We start from the raw sequence: 15,121 nt of genomic DNA, 5'->3' as shown, positions 1-15,121 counted from the left end.
ATACTAGACCCTTATCCTAGCATGCAGCCCGGTAGGGCAGGAAGGGGGAGGGGACAAGCAAGCGGCCCCACCCCCCTCCCTGGACCATACCAGGCCACATGCCCTCAACATGGGGGGGTGTTTGTGCTTTGGGGCAGGGGGAGCTCTGCACCTCTCACCCCAAAGCACCTTGCCCCCATCTTGATGAGGACAAGGGCCTCATCCCCACAACCCTGGCCGGTGGTTGTGGGGGTCTGCAGGCAGGGGGCTTCTCTGTATCTGGAAGCCCCCTTTAACAAGGGTGGCCCCCCAGATCCCGGACCCCCTCCCTATGTGAATGGGCATGGGGTACACTGTACCCCTACCCATTCACCCCATAAAAGGCAGTGTATGTAAATAATGACAGGAGATGTTTTGGAAAGTTTATTAAAAATCTTCATCCGGTCTTCTCTCCGCTCTTCTGGTCTTCTGCTCTTTTGCTGTCCGCTCTTCTGCTGTCCGCTCTTCTGCTCTTTTGCCCTCGGCTCTTCTTCTTCCTCTGGTCCTCCTCAGACGATGTCTCCGGTGATTATGCCGGTCTCCGTTCTCTGCAGCTTGTTATATAGCCATTGTGGGTGTGGCCTCCCTGTGACGTCATCAGGAGACCCCGTTCCCTAATGTCCCAGATGACATATTACGCACATGCAACCTGTTTTAACAACTACCCAAAGGGTTTCTAGATGGAATGGCAGGATCTAGTCACATCATTTGTGCAGTTGAGGCTCTGTTCACACTGGAGCAAGGGCATTTGCCACGATTCTGCCCACGATTCCAGAATCGTGGCACAACTCGCTTGGGGGGATTTTGCAGCGATTTTTGAGCGACAAATCCTGGTACAATCACGGCAAAAATCGTGACAGCAAATGCTCCTGGCTGTGTGCAAGGATTTGGTAAATGAGCTTCTTTGTGAGCATTTTTGGAGCGGAGGGACACCTTTTCAAATAAATGGTGCTGTGGGAACTGTGGGCAAATTCAAAGTTTCCCTGCTATGCATTTTTAGACTTAATTTAGTCTGCAATATGATTTTAACCTGTATTAACCCCTTTGCTGCCATGCTCATACAATGTACGGACCTGGCACTCATCCTTCTGCTATAAGCTTACAGTCACTCACAGCTGTTAGTCAAAAATTTGCCCCCCTCCGCTTTTCTGCCCTGTGCATCCTGTGATTGACAGCTGAAATGGCCGCATCCCCCCCACCCCAATCTTATGCCCTTTTCCTTGCCGCTTCATTGCCCGCAGCACCGCCCCCCCGCCCCCAGGACAGATCCAACCTCGCGATCCCAGCCTCTCCTCCACACATAACCCTGAATGCTGTTTGTGAGGGAAAAATAAAAAAGCAATGGAAAAATTACAAAAATTGGTTATGGTTTCAAGGTGAACTAAGCAGATCTTCCATACGCTGCAAGTAACTGGACACTGGAAATTATTTAGTACTCAAACCTGCATAAAATTGTTAAACATCAGAACCATTTCTTATCAACCTAATTGCCTTAAAGAAAACCTACTACCAAAACTAGAATGCAATACTATAAAAACCTAAAGGGGGTGAAGCCCAAAACATTTTTTTTTCTGTCTGTGTATCCATTAGATAGACTTCCCCTAACCTCCTGTTTCTGTGGGACAGAAAGTGAGTGAAATGCTCCTGAATATGTAAGCAGGCATCAATTAAAAAAGAAAAAAAAACCTATACCCTTACAACATGTAACTTTCAATAAAAAGAAAAAGTTTTGCTTGGAGTTCCACTTTCAGGAGTAGAAATGCATGCAGCAAAATCCTCAAGGTTTTCCCATTCAAACCTTCTTTCCACTACAGTAAATATTCATGCATTTACTAAACCAAGTTTTCTATATGCATTATGAATGTGGTTTACTCTAGTGTATTGCAGTCAGCTAGAACTCTCACTTAAAAAGGTTAGCTTTATCACACAGAGGATCAAGACACAAACTTGGTGGAGGATTAAACACATCAGTCTTCTATAAGGAGAAGACAAATGATCAAAATAACTCAGACACACAAAAATAATAATGTGCTCTAAGGTATTCACTGGCGGCTGAGGGAAACACATTGGATACATACTGCTTGGTTAAGGCTATTACGCAGTTAAATATACATACTTGGCGATCCTGCTGCTACAGCAGCACTATTAAAATGTAGGCAGCATTGTATCCATATGAGAGGCTAAATCGTCACTGTGTATTAAAGGGTTGTGTAGGAAGCTCATGTGCTTTTGTAGCCATTGAAATGTTAACAGATTTCAAGAAATGCAGCAATAGCAAGCCCTTGATGTGGTGTGACAAAAAAATTACAAAGTGCATTAGGTAACCTAACACGGTGCAATGAGACATGGTTTCCAGTATCATTAACAGTGCAAAAAATACAAGACTATAACCGATTAGAAGAATGCGTTTGAAGTTGGTCTAAAGAATCTTACCTGATTATTGTTCGTTTTTAATAAAGTGGGAGGCTCATTTCGTAACGGAGATGAAACCGAACTGCTTTCACTATTGCTTCCATCACTTAGGCTAATTCTTTGAAGAAAGAAGACAAATGATAGGCTTAGAAGTGCTTATTGTATACGGTCTAACTAGCAACTATTGCCTTTTTGCTTAATAAAACAAAGAACAGTGTTGTATACAGCAGGTAAAATAAGTATTTAACACGTCACCATGTTTCTAGGTAAATATATTTCTAAAGGTGCTATTGACATGAAATTGTCACCACGGGTCTGTAACAGCCCATACAATCCATGCATACAAAGAAACCAAAACAAATACTTTCAGAAATTATGTGTAAAAAAAATGGAATGACACAGGGAAAAAGTATTGAACGCATGAAGAAAGGGAGGTGTAAAGGCATGAAAAGCCAAGACACCAGTTGGAATCTATTAGTATTTAGAAAGAAATCCTGCCCCATGCCTGTGCAATTTAATATTAGCTGGTTTAGTCTCAACTGATGGCCTATAAAAAGGTTTCTCATTACAAATAGGGATGATCGAACGGTTCGGGTTGACCATCGGTTTGACCCGAACATTGGCTGTTTGAGGTTCGGCCGAATTTAGAACTTTTTGCTGAAAAAGTTCGGAATTCGGCAACCAGAACCGACCAAAATGCAATGGGACAGGAAATGGGCATTAAAAGCCCGTGATTGTACCAGAACCATTAGTAAAAGCCAATTGATGGGGCAGGAGAATGCTAGGAATGTGATTGGAGTGACTAGGGGGTCCCTAGGCCAATCATTAGTGAATACGCCCCCCAGTATATAAGATAGCCCCCGCCAAATTCCTAGCATTGTTATACAGGGACATGGAAGAGAGTGGAAGCAGTTCTATTACTTCTGCTACAAAGTGTTATTTAGGAATTTTTAGTGTGAGGAAAGGGATATCTAGTGTAGATAGGGTGCTATTTTCCACTTTAGTTAGCTTTAATAATTTAGTTTCTGTAGGGAAAGTGTTAAGTGTAAAGGGACCGTAGTGTAGTGTAGGGTTAACTGACGCTGACTGCTATGGCAGGGTGACAAAACCCTTCCATATCAGGGTGACCGCTATAGAGAAAAGATTGTTTCTCTTAGGTCACTTTCAGAGCACTGATATGGCTTCTCGCCTGTCAGCCTGCTTTTTGGCTGCAGGCGTTTATAGGGATTTTTTGAGGACATGTTTGGAGTCAGGCATGACATCTGAACATGTGTATAGGGGTATATAAACACACACATGCATGTATATATACACATACATATATATAGGTGTGAAAGTAGCAGAACACTATACTTGCGCTAATTAAATAATTAACACCAATATGGCTCCGCTCCTATCACACCTATATATGTGTAAGTGTAAAATACATATAAGTGTGTGTGTATATATATATACCCCTATACAGAAGTTCAGATGTTTTGCCTGCCTCTAAAGAAAGCAAAAAAAATGCCCAAAAAAACGCCAGCGCCAAAAAAAAACCGCCCGGGTGTGTTTTTGCAGCAGGCGTTTTTTTTGGGCATTTTTTTGGGGTCTTTGGAGGCAGGCAAAACATCTGAACTTCTGTATAGGGGTATATATATATATATATATATACACACACACTTGTATTTTACACTTACACATATATAGGTGTGATAGGAGCGGAGCCATATTGGTGTTAATTATTTCATTAGCGCAAGTATAGTGTTCTGCTACTTTCAGACCTATATATGTGTATGGGTATATATACATAGAAGTGTGTGTGTATATATAGCCCTATACAGAAGTTCAGATGTTTTGCCTGACTCCAAAAAAATGCCCAAACAAACGCCTGCGCCAAAAAAACCGCCCAGGTGTGTTATTGCAGGGGTTTTTTTGGGCATTTTTTTGGGTTCCTTGGAGGCAGGCATGACATCTGAACTTCTGTATAGGGGTATATATATACACACACACTTATATGTATATATATACCCATACACATATATAGGTGATGAAAGTAACAGAACACTATACTTGCGCTAATGAAATAATTAACACCAATATGGCTCCGCTCCTATCACACCTATATATGTGTAAGTGTAAAATACATATAAGTGTGTGTGTATATATACCACTATACAGAAGTTCAGATGTTTTGCATGCCTCCAAAGACCCCAAAAAAATGCCCAAAAAATGCCCGAGCCAAAAAAAAAACTCCCAGGTGTGTTATTGCAGGGGTTTTTTGGGCATTTTTTTGGGGTCTTTGGAGGCATGCAAAACATCTGAACTTCTGTATAGGGGTATATATACACACACACTTATATGTATTTTACACTAACACATATATAGGTGTCATAGGAGCGGAGCCATATTGGTGTTAATTATTTAATTAGCGCAAGTATAGTGTTCTGCTACTTTCACACCTTTATATGTGTAGGTGTGTATATATATACCCCTATACAGAAGTTCAGATGCCATGCCTGCCTCCAAAGAACCCAAAAAAATGCCAGAAAAAAACCCTGCAATAACACACCTGGGCGTTTTTTTTTTGGCGCAGGCGTTTTTTTAGGCATTTTTTTGGAGGCAGGCAAAACATCAGAACTTCTGTGTAGGGGTAAATATATACACATACTTATATGTATATATACCCATACACATATATAGGTGTGAAAGTAGCGGAACACTATACTTGCGCTAATGAAATAATTAACACCAATATGGCTCCGCTCCTATCACACCTATATATGTGTAAGTGTAAAATACATATAAGTGTGTGTGTATATATATATACCCCTATACAGAAGTTCAGATGTTTTGCCTGCCTCCAAAGACCCCAAAAAAATGCCCAAAAAAACACCTGCTGCAAAAACACACCTGGGCGTTTTTTTTTTGGCGCTGGCGTTTTATTTGGGCATTTTTTTGGTGCTCTTTGGAGGCAGGCAAAACATCTGAACCATAAAAAAAAGATCGTTTGTATTATGTCACTTATAGAACAGGGATATGGCTCCGCTATTTTCACACCTTGCCGGTTTAGTATTAAGCGTTTTTTTGGGCATTTTTTGGGGGTTATTGGAGGCAGGCAAAACATCAGAACTGTGTAGGGGTATATATATACACACACACTTATATGTATTTTACACTTACACATATATAGGTGTGATAGGAGCGGAGCCATATTGGTGTTAATTATTTAATTAGCGCAAGTATAGTGTTCTGCTACTTTCACACCTATATATGTGTATGGGTATATATACATATAAGTATGTGTGTATATTTACCCCTACACAGAAGTTCTGATGTTTTGCCTGCCTCCAATAACCCCCAAAAAATGCCCAAAAAAACGCTTGATACTAAACCGGCAAGGTGTGAAAATAGCGGAGCCATATCCCAGTTCTATACGTGACATAATACAAACAATCTTTTTTTTTATGGTTCTGGACATGCTACAGAGCGGAAACTTCACAGGTACACTTTTTAGACCCCCTAGACACTAAATCCATATCAAAAAATTTCATTTTTTTTTTTTAATTTTTTCAATAATTGGCTCTCTATCAAAAATGACAATTTTTAAGAACTTTTTTTGGTGTGATTAACCACTTTACTACCAGTCACGTAACCTCTACGTGATCAGACTTTGCGGGGTTATACCGGGATGATGCCTCTAGCTAGAGGCATCATCCCGGTACCGTTGTTTGAAGCCGACGGTCGGCTTTCCGTCGGTAACGATCGATGCGGCTCGGGAGCCGCTCGATCGTTACCCGGGGGGGCGGGAGGGGACGTCCCCCCCCTCCCGCCGCCTTCCGCGGCTTTGCTCGGGGCTACCGTCCCACCGGGAGCCCCGAGCACCCAGCCGGCACGTCCGCCGGCTGGATGGAGTCCCGATGAATGCCGGAAACGGCATCGATCGGGTCTCCGATGACGTAACCCGGAGGCGGCGTCCATGACGTCACGTCCGGGTTACTGTGCTGCAAAAGGCGGCAGATTTGAAAAACGGCTGTATGCAAAAATGCCGTTTTCGGCGTTTTGCATACAGGGAAGTGTAGTGGAGGGGTCTAGGGTCTTTTAGACCCTCGATCCCTCCATAAAGAGTACCTGTCACGACATATTGCTGTCACCAGGGATGTTTACATTGCTTGTGACAGCAATAAAAGTGATCAGATTTTTTTTTTTTTAAAAACCTGTAATAAAGTTTAAAAAAAAAGAAAAAATAAATAGGAAAAAAAAAAAAAAAAAAAATTTAGCCGTCCCCGTCACCGTTAGCTCGCGCACAAAAAAAAACGTATACGCAAGTCGAGCCGCAAATGAAATCGCTGTTCAAACCACACTTGTGAGGTATAGCCGCGATCGCCAGAGCGTGGGCAATAATTAAAAAAAAAGAGCTACACTCTAACTCTAAACTGGTAACCGTTAAATAAATTTAAAGCGTCGCAGATTGAGATCTCTATTGACCGTAGTTTGTCGCCATCCCACGGGGGGGCGCAATTTTAAACCGTAACATGTTTGGTATCTATTTACTCGGCGTGACATCATCTTTCACAATATACAAAAAAAATGGGCTAACTTTACTGTTTAGTATTTTTTAAATGCAGTGAAATGTGATTTTTCAAATTTTTTCCAAAAAAATGGCGTTTTAAAGACCGCTGCGCAAATACCGCGTGACAAAAAATTTTGCAATGACCGACATTTTATTCTCCAGAGTCTTTGCTAAAAAAATATATATAATGTTTGGGGGTTCTAAGTAGTTTTCTAGGAAAAAATACTGGTTTTAACTTGTGAACAAAAAGTGTCCGAAATAGGGCTGGGGCTAAAGTGGTTAATAGTCCCTGGGGCATGACCCAGAACCCTAGGCACTTTTTAGGGGCATTTATTGGGTTTTAGGGCTTCAAAATAGTGTTTTTTGATTACCGAAGTTCGGGTCCCATTGATTTCAATGGGGTTCTGAAATCCGGGCCGAACTTTTGGGAAGTTCGGGTGTTCTGGTCGAACCGAACTTTTCAAAAGTTTGATCATCCCTAATTACAAAGGTGTCACACAAACATCTCATGACGGGTAAAAGCAAAGAGCTCTCTCAGAACCTTTGCAACCTTATTGCATTTTTTTTTCTGTCTGTGTATCTATTAGAGAGACTTCCCCTAACCTCCTGTTTCTGTGACCACCATCAGTGGGGCAGAAAGTGAATAAAATGCTCCTGAATATGTACGCAGGCATCAATTAAAAAAACAAAAAAACCTATAAAACTATACCCTTACAACATGTAACTTTTAATAAAAAGAAAAGGTTTTGCTTGGAGTTTCACTTTCAGGAGTAGAAATGCATGCAGCAGAATCCTCAAAGTTTTCCCATTCAAACCTTCTTTCCACTACAATAAATATTCATGCATTTACTAAACCAACTTTTCTCTATGCAGTATGAATGTGGTTTACTCTAGTTTATTGCAGTCAGCTAGAACTCTCACTTAAAAAGATTAGCTTCATCACACAGAGCACCAAGACACAAACTTGGTGGAGCATTAAACACATCAGTCTTCTATGACGAGAAGACAAATGATCAACATGCATACTGATAACACTGGTTACAGAAGGATTTCTAAACTTCTGAATGTTCCAGTTCGCACAGTTTAGGACATAATCCGGAAGTAGAAAGAACATAATTTCTCCATAAACCAGCCATGATCAGGTGCTCGATGCAATATTTCTGTCAGAGGAATGAAAAGAATTATCAGAAGAGATGTCCAAGAGCCCAGGACCAATTGTGGAGAGCTTCAGAAAGACCTGGAATTAGCAGGTACAATCGTTTTAAAGAAAACAATAAGTAATGCACTCAACCGCCATGGCCTGTATAAATGCTCACCACACCAGACTCCATTGCTGGGAAAAAAACATGTTTAAGCTCGTTTAAGGTTTGCTGCACAACATTTAGACAAGCCTGTGAAATACTGGGAGAATATAGTCTGGTCAGATGAGAACAAAATGTAACTCTTTGGATGCCAAAATACACACCAGGAGGTTAAATGGCACTGCACCTAACCCCAAAAACACCATACCAACAGTGAAGTTTGGAGGTGGGAACATCATCGTTTTTCAGCATACGGTACTGGCAAACCATATCTTTGAAGGAAGGATGAATGGAAACATTTACCAAGATATTCTTAATAAAAATTTGCTGCCATCTACTAGGATGATGAAGATGAAACAAGGGTGGATATTTCAGCAAGACAATGATCCCAAACACAAAGCCAAGGAAACTATTAACTTTTTTTTCTTTTTCAACAATTTTTATTAATTTTCAATTCAATTATATAAATGGTTATAAAAATATTCCACATATTTCAAACACAGTTCAAATACAGCATAATACCCCCTATATTCCACTACCCCTATTCCCCCAAGGAAACTCTTAACTGATTTCAAATAAAGAAAATAAAGCTGCTAGAAAGGCCCAGCCAATTGCCTGACTTGAATCCAACAGAAAATCTATGGAAAGAACTAAATATCAAAGTTCATAGAAGAGGCCCACAGAAACTTCAAGTTTTGAAGACTGTGTCGAAGAATGGTCCTTACCTATACTTTTTCCCTATGTCATTCCATTTTATTACACATAAAAATTTCTGAACGTATTTATTTTGGTTTCATTGTATGCATAGATTGCATGGGTTGTTACCGACATGTGGTGGACATTTCATGTCAAAAGCACCCTTAGAAATAGATTTACCTAGAAAAATGGTGGCATATTCAATACCTATTTTACCTGCTGTATAGGAAAGAAGGCAAAAAATTGATTCCTACAGGAAAGCACATATAATGTAGTATTGTGCAGAAAACCAATGTCTGGGAATAAACCAAGCTCGTCAGTCTGACATAATGAAGTTGCCGGCACCAATAAGCATATGCAGATTTAGACTTGTCAAAAGCTGTGTCACATATTACATAGTCACATGATCTAATAATATACCCAAAAACTTGATATGGGTGCAGAATTCCTCTGTACACATCAATACAATTTTGGCATAAGATACATAAAGCCAAAACTTTTGGTCAGTTCAACACAGTCTGAAGTTTAAATTAAATACCTGTCTACAACATACTGTAAGCTGTCTTTTTTGTGCTCATTATTTTTCCTTACAATTCCTTGTTCTAATTTTCCTGAGTACGTTTAAATAACTGTCTTAAATTAGAAGGTATATAATGAATGTATTATTTGTCAAATTAGTTTCTAATATTCTGTCATTTAAATGTATATAATAACAAGTTTTTCTTAGTCCTATTTATTTGTGGGCATACACTGTATATCATTTTATCAATATTATTGTTTTTTGGAATTTTAAAATTAAATTCTCAATGACATTCATCAGTAAATTCTTCTTTTTTTCCCACATAGAATCAAGCTGGTCAGCTAATTTTTATTAACAAATTTTTTCAATAATACCCAATTTTAATACTGTCATAATATTTTACATTTTATTCTATTATTTACATACAGCTGTAGCCAAAAGCTTTGAGAATGACACAAATATTATTTTCACAAAGTCTGCTGCCTCAGTTTTTATGATGGCAATTTTCATACACTTTAGAATGTTATGAGATTAATTTCCAAAGTCCCTCTTTGCCATGAAAATGAACTTAATCCCAAAACCTTTCTACTGCATTTGTGAAGAAGGCTTCAGGGCCCCCAAGAAAGTCCAGCAGGTGCCAGATCTCCTACAGTTGATTCAGCTGTGGGATCAGGACACCACAAGTGCAGAGCTTGCTCAGGAATGGCAGCAGGCAGATTTGAGTGCATCACAGTGAGGCGAAGACTTTTGGAGAATGGCCTGGTGTCAAGAAGGGCAGCAAAGGAGCCACTTCTCTCCATGATAAACATCAGGGACAGACTGATATTCTGAAAAAGGTACAGGGACTGGATTGCTGAGGACTGGGGAAAAGTTATTTTCTCTGATGAATCCCCTTTCCGATTGTTCGGGGGATCCGGAAAAAAGCCTTTTCCGGACAAGAAAAGGTGAGCACTACTATCAGTCCTGTGTCATGCCAACAGTAAAGCACCCTGAGACCATTCCTGTGTGGGGTTGCTTCTCAGCCAATGGAGTGGGCTCACTCACAATTTTGCCTACAAACACAGCCATGAATAAAGAATAGTACAAAAACATCCTTTGAGAGCAACTTCCCCCAACCATCCAAGAATAGTTTGGTGACGAAAAATGCCTTTTCCAGCATGATGGAGAACTAAGTGGCTTGGGGAACTAAACTTTATGCGATGCATAATAGCTCATTATGTGTTTCTCTTACAGGTTGCAAAAAAAAAAAGTTGTATGGGTTTACAACCTCTTTAAACAAATTCTATTTTTTTTACACTGCCAGAGATGCTTACAACCAGGTTAGCACTAATAAAACAGTGCTTTGTGTAACAGAGCTGATTCTAGTGGAAAGAATATTAATTTTGGGCACCAACTGTTGTATCCCTACAGCCTACAGAGATCTAAAAACCGAGAAAAGTTGAACAGTTTGGAAATGTAGAGGGATATATAAATAATGACATCTGAAATAAAAAAATTGTCAATATATGGAATACTATCACCTGTTCATCACACACAGTTATAATAATGCATTTTTGCACAAAAGTGATCCTTTAAATAGTTTTTGCTCTAAGGCCTCATGCCCACTTGACGTTATAAAAACAGCAGTAGCTTTAGCTGTAAAATGATGCATTAAAAATGCAAGTTTTCCCGCGTTTTGCATTAGTGTATTTTTAGTGGTTGTGTTATATAGCAAAACTATACCCCTACAAAAGCTTATGGCTCAAATGTTGATCAAAATGTTTTTATGAGTTAAAGCAGTTTTACAGCTGAAAAACTCCTCTTCAAACCTACTAGTTCTGGGTTTTTATCCAGCCAGAAAACGCCCTTGCCAAAAAATGCTGATAAAAGCCTATGTGTGCACGGACACATAGGATAACATGCTGGGGAGTTCACTGGCTGCAGAAAAAAAAAAAAAAAAACGGCTGAAGTCAAAAACAGCAGCTGTAAAAACGTCCAGTGTGCAGAAAGCCTAAGAATTATTAATGTACATAAGGTTTTAATGATCTCATTTAATAGTAACTTATTTTTTCTCAATAAATGAATTGTGTGGTTGGAAAGGTCAATCTAATTGCAAAACTAAATCTCTAATGTAAATTGAAGTAAATGGCTCAAGTAAATTTAAATTAATATTGTCCTATGCTCTGGTGAACGGCTGTTTTAAAAGTTCATTTAAGGTCCGTGAAGAAAATATCTTATCAGGATATGTTTAAGGTTCCCAACTCTTCACATTTGTCTCTATAGGAGAATCATGGGAAGGGGGGTATAAAGCCTTGGAGATTTTCTACCTAAACTGGACAAGAAATTTCTGGTTGATAATCATTATCAGTAAATAATTAGGCCTTGAGATCCTGTCAGAAAAACATATATATAACAAAAGCTCATGGCAATCTCTCCTGTCAGAATACTCAGGAGACATATACTGTACATAGACCACAAAAATAGAATTATTTATTTTTCTCGACTAAAAAGCCATAAACTCAGATACAAAGGGATGTAGTAAATTGGATTCATGATATACCTGCGAGCTCGACTTCCTCCATGAATATGTATAGTCCTCTCACTTTCCGAGTCATTGTCTTCAGGATCATCAGATTCTTCATTTTCATCGGAATTTAAGTCTTTCATTATAGACCTCAGGGAACCTGTACAAGACATAAAGAAATCTAGGCAAATTAACATGTTAGCAAGGCATTTTGAGCTATATTCTTCTTGGAATCATGAAAATGCTGCATTATGTCAGAATATTAGCATATAAAAAGTTTCATCTTGTCAAAATGAAAAATATTAAAAGAGCCAAATAGTGCTTCTAGTTTTCTGAACAATTCCTTAAACCATTGGCAAGAAGAGCAGTAATGGTAATAAACATCACTCCTTAGGCTGGCTTTGACAAATCTCAAGAGAAAACTAGTTAAAATATACAAAAGCTTACTACTATGTCACAACTGCTGTTGTCAAGGGATCCACAATCTCCACTGTAATTTTAGGTGTCTATTCAGACCTCTGCATTCTGGTATACTGCATGGGTTTTGCTATTTACCAAGGCCATATGGGATGAAAAGGAGTCTATTTTTCTAAAGGAAGCAGTGGCTGCGAGGTAGACCCGTACAGCACAACGTTCATCCAGACAATGCAGGCAAATCTCCATCTAATGTACCAGAGCCAGACAAAGAGATGGCAGTTCAATGTCTTGGTTAAGGTGAAGGGCTGAAACCACCCTAGGAAGAAAGGAAGGAGGCTTCAACACTACCTTAACCACTTCACCTCTGGAAGGTGTACCCTCCTTCCTGACCAGGCCATTTTTTGCAATACAACACTGTGTTATTTTAACTGACACTGTACCAAAAAAAAAATTATGTCTTTTTTTTCCCCCACAAATAGAGCTTTCTTTTATATTTTAAAGTATAACCAATACCCTTATACCTGCACAACCTGAATTAATTTAAACATTCAATATATCACTGTGAAACATAATTGATACAAAATTAAACAAAGTGAAGCAGCTGGTTTTAAGCCATAATAGGCCAAAATAACTGAAAAGTAAATATTGCTATTTGTTAAACTGCGCTCTCAAGCACTAATAATAAATAATGTGTTCTAATAATATTATATGTGTATAGATGATAAATAAAAAATATTGAAAAACATTGTCCATCAACACCAAAGTGCTCCAAAATGGTAACGTGATCATAAATGGTAATCCAACTCCTCCAAAGAAACTGTGAGCAGTGATAAGTGTTCCACCACCAGCAAATGAAATGCCTACTTACCAGAGGTAGAATTATAACGCATATCCTATCAGTCTCCCTCATTCCAATAGATACTCCCCACTACTAGCACTACTCCAGTTGGACTCCAAGATGTTAGGCATGAAGTGTAGAGGAGAATAATAGATCCTTCATAGTGTAGTGTTCACCCTTTCATTGCTTGCGCATAATAATATAAAAGCACTTACAAGTCAATAGATACACAGAAGCTTTTCAAACACCAGGGAGGCCGTTCCGCGTTCCAGACTAGTGGAAATGAAGTGTCACGTTGTAATTACCATATGCGCGTTTCGTTAGTACGTCCAATGTCATCAGGGGTCACACGACTGGACACATCGTGTGCTCTATTTATACCACCACCAAGCCAGGATATCCAATCTCTTGCAAACCTCATAAAATGTTATTAAAATCAATACCATTCAACAAACAGATTGAATTTCCACTTCCAAGGTATATTCTACCGCCCATCTTTATTATTTTAAAAAACTTAAATCGGCTCCCTCTAGAGGTGGCCAAAAGTAAACACACCTAAGGCATGTTTCAATGGTAAGATTAAGGTCAACTCATGAGGAGAAGACGAAATTTTGAAAATATGGATAATTATATCCAACAGTCTAATATCCTGCTTAGTAGGTTCAAAGAAAAAGGGTACTGTGAGAAAACCTTGGCCTCCACCCAGGCTAAGATTATGAGTATGGATGGAAATTATTTATTAGAAGATAAACATAAATACAAGGACAAAATAGAAGATATAGCCTTTCTGACCAACTTTAAAAGAGACTTTAGGGCTTTTGAACATATTGTGAAGAAACATTGGCCAATGTTGCTAAGGGATAAAACGTTATCTAGTTTACTCCCTAAAGTCCCAAGGTTTATCTACCGCAAAGCTCCTAATTTCCGGAATAAAATAGCACCTAATATTTATGACCCACCCAAAAAGAATGTAACATTTTTAGATAGTAAGGTTTTTTCACTTTAAGAGGTGTAAAGCATGAAAAACGACAAAAAAAATTGGAAAAAAGAAAATAAGAGAAATGTACGTCATTTGTAACAGGGAAGGAATATAAGACTAGGAAATTCATATCTTGTGACTCCACACATGTGACATATGTCATCACATGTCCATGTGGGTTACAATATGCAGGGCAAACAACTAGGAAATTAGCTACTAGAATTAATAAGCATTTGAATAACATCAGAAAGGGGTTTCCAAAACACAGCCTCTCCAATCATTTTAAGATCCACCACAATAGAGATCCCAGTTTAGCAATTTTTTATGGAAAGGATTTGATTGAACCCCATTGGAGAACATGAAACAGAAAGTGTCTAGGAATGAAACAGAATGGATATTTGAGTTGTGTACTTTGAGTCAGACAGGAATGAATGTGGACATTGATTGAAATGGTTATATTTCCGGCTATTAATATGTAAAGGTGTTCCAACTTCTTTCAATCCTACCTATATGTGCATGTCTTATTTAAACTAATTTGTTAATCATTTTATATTTTATATTAGATTTTTTTTATATTTTGGTATGCATATTTATAATTAAATTTTATTTGGTATATATATTTTATTATATATATATATATAGTTTTAATATTCTTAATACATGTATTGATTGAATTAACCATTAGGTGGCAGTAACATTATTTTTGGTGAGTCTCTATGAGATGGGGTAAGTGGAAGAACACTTATCACTGCTCACGGTTTCTCTGGAGGAGTTTAATTACCATTCATGATCACGTCCCAATTTTGGAGCACTTTGGTGTTGATGGACAATATTTTTCAATATTTTTTATTTAATATATATATATATACACATATATTATTATTG

The 15,121-nt window shown here is 38.5% G+C and overlaps 1 protein-coding gene across 3 annotated transcripts in view; it reads right to left on the bottom strand.

Moving 5' to 3' along the window:
* The window catches only part of MLLT3 (MLLT3 super elongation complex subunit), a 462,813-nt gene that overhangs the window by 41,215 nt on the left and 406,477 nt on the right, over positions 1–15,121 (bottom strand). For 2 of the 3 annotated variants that reach the window (XM_082243975.1, XM_082243973.1), the window contains exons 8-9: positions 12,039–12,183; positions 2,452–2,548 (exon numbers count right to left, since the gene is read on the bottom strand). In XM_082243975.1, coding sequence (XP_082100101.1) covers positions 2,452–2,548; positions 12,039–12,183 — 242 coding nt within the window. The remainder of the gene's footprint in view (positions 1–2,451; positions 2,549–12,038; positions 12,184–15,121) is intronic. The other variant, XM_082243974.1, reaches the window with a different exon arrangement.

The sequence above is a fragment of the Pelophylax lessonae genome, assembly GCF_965119305.1.
Source record: "Pelophylax lessonae genome assembly, chromosome: 1".
Classification (NCBI taxonomy): domain Eukaryota; kingdom Metazoa; phylum Chordata; class Amphibia; order Anura; family Ranidae; genus Pelophylax; species Pelophylax lessonae.
The sequence above is the reverse complement of the archived record's forward strand: the minus strand, read 5'-3'. Positions and strand labels throughout refer to the sequence as shown.